The 6,018-nt window shown below is 37.5% G+C and overlaps 1 protein-coding gene across 8 annotated transcripts in view; it reads left to right on the forward strand.

Moving 5' to 3' along the window:
* HEATR5A (HEAT repeat containing 5A) overlaps positions 1 to 6,018 on the forward strand; it is a 73,091-nt gene that overhangs the window by 65,177 nt on the left and 1,896 nt on the right. For all 8 annotated transcript variants that reach the window (XM_071557970.1, XM_071557967.1, XM_071557974.1 and 5 more), the window contains 4 exons: positions 477 to 749; positions 2,309 to 2,533; positions 4,549 to 4,700; positions 5,757 to 5,970. In XM_071557970.1, coding sequence (XP_071414071.1) covers positions 477 to 749; positions 2,309 to 2,533; positions 4,549 to 4,700; positions 5,757 to 5,970 — 864 coding nt within the window. The remainder of the gene's footprint in view (positions 1 to 476; positions 750 to 2,308; positions 2,534 to 4,548; positions 4,701 to 5,756; positions 5,971 to 6,018) is intronic.

Raw genomic sequence — 6,018 nt, forward strand, 5'->3', positions numbered from 1 at the left:
GAGCAGGTGGTTTAGGTGTTGAACTGAAAAAGTGAGTCAGAAAACTGGAGAAACTGCAGTTGGGATAGTCTTGCATGGTGTCAGGAAGGGAGGAGTTTAAGTGAAAAGCTGGGATCAGCTGCAGTAGAGCTGCACACAGCTATTACAAGCCAGATTCCAGTAGTCACTCTGATTGTAACTTCCTTTCTAAAAGGAAAAAACTGGGAGAAGAATCAGAACACTTGCATTATGTGACATTATATTGGCTTGGTGCCTTAGGATGTGGTATGTGTTGCATACCCTTTTGCCTTTTGACAATCACTGCATAGTTTGCTTATTCAGAAGGATGTATGTTTGCCAGTAGAACTTTAAATACATACTCATGCACATAAATATGTATCAAGATTATAATTTGGTGATGAAACAGTTTTAAGAAGTAAACTTTTTGGAAACAAGGTGCAGCCTGCAAACTTCTGCTATATTTCTTCTTGTTTTAGTTGATGATGGTGCTGCAGAAAAGGAAACGTTACCAGAATTTGGAGAAGGCAAAGACACAGGAGGACTAGTGCCTGGGAAATCATTAGTTTTCGCAACACTGGAGTTGTGTGTTTGTATTCTTGTCAGACAGCTTCCCCAGCTCAACCCTAAATTAACTTGTAGCCCTGCAGTTCAACCTGGAAAACATCTGTTACTCTCAGAAGATGGAAGCAGCCTGGTAGCAGCAGCATTAGTTATTCTTTCTGATGTTCCTGCAATCTGCTCTCCTGAAGGTATGCTGTTTCATCACAAGGAAAGATTAATAAAAGAATATTGGGCCTTTCTCTCCCTTTGTTATTACCTAATTTTCTTAGCTGGATAAATCTGGCGGCAAGTTCTGTTGATTGCTTGTGACAATTTCCTTTTCTAATTATTTTCTGACTGTCAGATTACAAAACAAGTTACAAAACTGAAGCAATTAAATGAGTAGTTTTTTCTTTTCCTCCCACATGTAGCAGTGCAATTAACAGATTCATTTTGTACAGGGAAGTGTGCAACAGCTACATGATTATATTCTACTTGAATTGTCTGTTCTGGAATTTGTAATGCTGACATAAATTAAATTTGAAAGGGAAATGTGATGTTACCTTTCACTAAAAGCCATCATTTGAACACTAAGAAACCACTCTAAGGAGTTATGGTTGACTTCTCAGATTAGTTGATTTTTACCCATGATTCATTTTGGATTCACTCCAAATTTTAAGACTGTTCCTCACCACCAACCCCCAATATCATATTGATACATATGATATTTCAGTACTGTTGCAGCCACACATATAAACCTTTTAAGCCCTACTCCTCTGTTCCCACCTTAGGTATCTGTGTCACACCTTATGCAAAGTTTTGGTGTTTACCAGCCTTGAAATTTGGTCTCTGTTAAAAGATTCTTCTTTGGGGAATATGATACTCCAAATGGCAGTTCTTGCTATCCTTGTAAGGTGATGATATACTTTCTCTTTTCCATCTGCAGCCCATTATTTATGGGTTCAAAGTAAAGGGAAATAAACATAGCATCACTTAAATCTGAGGACAACTGTCTTGTATGAAAAATAATCTGTGATTTTCTTTTTCTTGCTGTAGTTGTTTTCTGGTTTTAGCTCTTCATGTTATTCCACAAACTAACAGCTTGAAGGGTCAGACCATATGTGATATTTACACTAGAGGGCTTAAGCATTTAGTTCAGGTGACTAAAGAGAGGAGCTTAAGCCCTCTTATTCAGTCACTTGAATAAGGAATCAGCTCCAAAAGTCAGATCATATAATTGCATCATTTTTCCCCTCTTTAATAGGTAGCTGAAGTCTTTACTGCAAAATATATTTGGATGCTTGTATTTTGTTTTCTGCTATTATTTGTATATGCTATTCTATACAAAGGATATACTATTATATGGACTATATATACATACTGTATGTACTACTATACTTTCTATACTTCCATAGCTTATCTTCTATGAGAACCACCTCCTCAGAGGTTGTGATCCTTCTGTTCTTGCTTTTCTCTGAACATGCCATAATGCCACAGTTCACATAATAAAATCATCAAGAAAAAGATACACAATACTAATTTAAAAGGGGGAAAGGTTTAACTTCCCCTAAGTCTGACTCTCTGTTCACAATAACAGGTCACATGTTATTTCAAATCTTTTCTTTAAATTACCAGTGCCTTCGTTTATATAGGTGTTGAAAAATTATAAATAAAAAAGAGAATCCAAGAAAACTGCCTCATTTTTTTTAATATAAAAAGTACCTGCAATTTTTAAACTCCTGTGAAATTAATTTGTATTGTTTTACAGGAAGTGTTTCAGTTCTTCCTACTATTTTGTACCTCATTACTGGAGTACTTAAAGAAACTGCTGTGAAATTGCGAGATGGCCAGTTACCTCTGGTGGTTGCTGCATCCCTACAAGCTCTTAAAGGACTCTTGTCTTCTCCAATGGCTCGAGCAGAAAAGAGTAGGACTGCTTGGACTGATCTTTTACGTAGAGCTTTGGTCACTGTACTTGACTGTTGGGATCAAGGTAAGCACAAATATTGTGTTTGTGTGTTTAAAATCAAAACAAAAAGCGTCTGTGTGAAAGGTCGTTTGGTTTATTTGAATTAAATTCATGCACATGTTTAAAAATGATCAGTATCTTAGTCACAGGAGAATTAGCTGGCTACCAGGTACTGTTGAAACTGTAGTGCAATCTTGTCCCTACAGTTCATATGAAAAGTCATCATCTATAAAAGTACAGATGCGGGTGTCGTGGTTGAAGCACCACACAGGTGCTCACTCAACCCTCCCTCTCCCTGCCCCACCCTCACCCCAATGGACTGGGGAGGGGAATAAAAGTAAAACTTGTATGTTGAGCTAAGAACAGTTTAATAGTTGAAAATAAAGTAAAATACAGTAATAATGGTAAATTATAATAATAATGATAATAAAAAGTGATATAAAGTGAATGAAATCTATAATAAAAAGTGATGCACAATGCAGTTCTCACCAGCCGCTGATTGATGCCAGACTTCCCTTCTTGAACCCAGGTCAGCACCTCTTCCAGGTAACTCCCCCCAGTTTATACACTGGCCATGATGTGTTGAATATCCCTTTGATCAGTTCGAGTCACCTGTCCTGGCTATGCTCCCTCTCAGTTTCTTTTGGTACCTCCTCACTGGCAGATCATGAGGCAACAAAAAAAGTCCTTGACAGGATAAACAGGACTTAGCAAAAAACCAAAACATCAGTTGTTATCCACACCAAGCTCATTCCTAATCCAAAACACAGCACTATAACAGCTACTGAGAATAAATTAACTCTTTCCTTGCTGAAACCGGGACATGGGGTTGGCAAGCTTACTCCTGTGTTATGTAGTGCCACAAAGTAGTTACATGGTACCAGTTACGGCTTCAGTGCACAGTCGAGCATAAAAGACAACTGTACTGTGTGCAGGTTCTCAACAAAGAGTTAGTGCCTGTAGTGAAACAAAGTGTATTAAAACAGTGCAAGAAAGTTTCTTTTGTCTTAAGGTTAGTTTACTGTGTGATGCTGCTTCAGCTTCCTGTTTTGTGGTATTTTTATCATTCCTCATGCTTAATATCTAAGGTGTTATTTGTTGTTGGAGCTTTTCTTTATAGAGCTGGTTTTTTAAGTTATAGCAAAAGAATATTAATGCAAATTTTATAGTATTTTCAAAATAGGTGTGCTGGTTTAAAGGTAACCAGGCAGGAGAAATGAACCCAACTCAAAAGAGATTACAAGTCAGAGTTACAATTTACCAAAAATATTACAATAAATACAATGATACAGAGAAAAACGTGGTTTTAACCCACAAACCCCAGAAGTACAACCCAGCACCCTGGGACACAAACAGAATGGTGTTTGCCAGGCCCTGTGCTGAGCCGCACATGGTCGCCCTGAGTGTAAAGTAAAAGGAAAGGAAAACCTGTTGGTGAGGATGATGGTCGCAGTCTTGTTGAGTGTCAGTCCTGTTGATGTTCTGGTCCTCCTCTGGATCTGACAAGTGGTAACTGAAGTTCCAAAACCCCAAGATTATATACCCTCAGGTTTAGATGGAAATGTCCAGTACCCCCCCAGGACAGGGAGTTTGACAGTGAGTGTCCTGGGCAGCTGCTGCAAATAGTCCACTATTAACACATCAGCAATGACACAGAGGGTGTAGACTGCATAGTTTTGGTTACACCCACATGGTGATAAACTGGTCCTGGTCACTGTAACTAGGACAGTAGGTTATACTGTAATATGTCATACCAGCTCTTCAAAGATATTTATTGTACTTTATACAAAGAAACGATGGAATAGGAATATGTTGGTTTTTTAAATATGCATATAATCATCTCTGAATTCCCATTTTGGCCTTGACTTTTATTGCAGTAAAAGTCCATATCACTGCGTGAGAGTATGTTGTGTATTTGAAAAAAATAGGTTCTTAAAGGAATGTAGACATTGATACTTCTATTCCACGTCTTTGTAACACTTAAACTCATGAGATTACTTTTTAATGTAAATCTAACCATCTTCTTACTTTATTGATAGATAAAGAACTCCAAGAACTTGATGATGTTAGCCTGCTTACTGCTATTACAGTATTTGTTATGTCTACCACCCCAGAAGTTTCCACTGTAGAATGCCTTCAGGAGCGTTGTATTGAGAAGTTTAAAGTAACGCTTGAGTCAAAAGATCCAGTTGTAAGTCCTGGCAAAGTTAGAAGAATACCAGTATTGTATTAAATGAATATTAGCTTATTTTAGTTGTGTCACTAGTCCTGGGTAGTGATTGAAGTTAATTCTCTCCTGACTGTATCTGTTCTGCTTTAAAACACAGTTTGAACAAGTGACCAAAAACATGACGAGTCATGCATTTAATCATTTGTTATTCTGTATGCAATTCTGTAGTCCTATGATTTGGGGGGGGTTTATTGCATCAGATGCAGTGCTTTATACGTTGATAAGTACACAACACAGTTGTGTAGTGTTTCAGGCACCTTAGTTTTACTTGTTCATTTTATTTTCAACACACAGATACTATCTTGTGTACAGGAAATCACTCAGCTGTGAGTCTTTGGGAGCTACCTCAAGAACCACTTCATAACTGTTACTGTCCCATAAACATCAGCTCTTGGCTGCTGCTGGATTCAGCATGCTGAGCTAGATTAATGCTTTGTTCCAACCTATTTTCATATAGTGGCTTTAGACTGTAGTGCCACAGTTCATATATTACTATTCTTCACCTAAAGAAGCCAATGTATCAGGGAAAAAATGTATTTATATAAATAGCTTTTTTAGGGGTTGGGGCTTCCTCACTCTCAAAGTTCAGGAAGCTACTGCACAGTCTGAGGCATTTTAAAATTGTGCCTGCAGTTTGATGGGGATATTGCTTACATTTTAAGCAGCTCTTTTCAGTCAGCTGCATTTTTGCAAAAAAAAAAAAGAGAGTATTTGCAAAACAGTAATCTTCATACACAAATAGTATTCTTTCCTTAACTCAAAAATGTTGGAAGATGTAGGACATGATGGAAAGAAAAAAGAAGCATAATCTATTTTCTATTACTATTTTGATTACGAGTTATAATGCACCCATGAAGTGTGATACATTAGCAGCCTGCAACCTGATGAATTTTTAAGCTGTGAGGTGCATTTTTCCCCCTCCCTAAAATTTATCTGACAAGCTGTTAGATTTAAAACACTCAGAGATATATTTTTAAGTATAATACTTTGTAACTGCAAATTTCATTTTCCCTTTAGGTACAGTATAAGTGCTACCAGCTGCTGCACTCCATCTTCCAGCATCCAAACAAAACTGTGTCATATCCTTATATTCATTCTTTAGCACCATCCATTGTGGGAAAATTGCAGGAAACAGAAAAAGCAAAACCTGAAAATGCTGCTGAACTTCAAGTAATTCAGGAGGGAATAAAGGTGGTTACAGCTCTGACAGCCACTGCTGAGGAAGAGCACCGTAAGTTACTTCATTACTAGTACCCAAAGCATTCAATATGCTCAAAAT

Source organism: Pithys albifrons, chromosome 6 (genome assembly GCF_047495875.1).
Source record: "Pithys albifrons albifrons isolate INPA30051 chromosome 6, PitAlb_v1, whole genome shotgun sequence".
Taxonomy (NCBI): domain Eukaryota; kingdom Metazoa; phylum Chordata; class Aves; order Passeriformes; family Thamnophilidae; genus Pithys; species Pithys albifrons.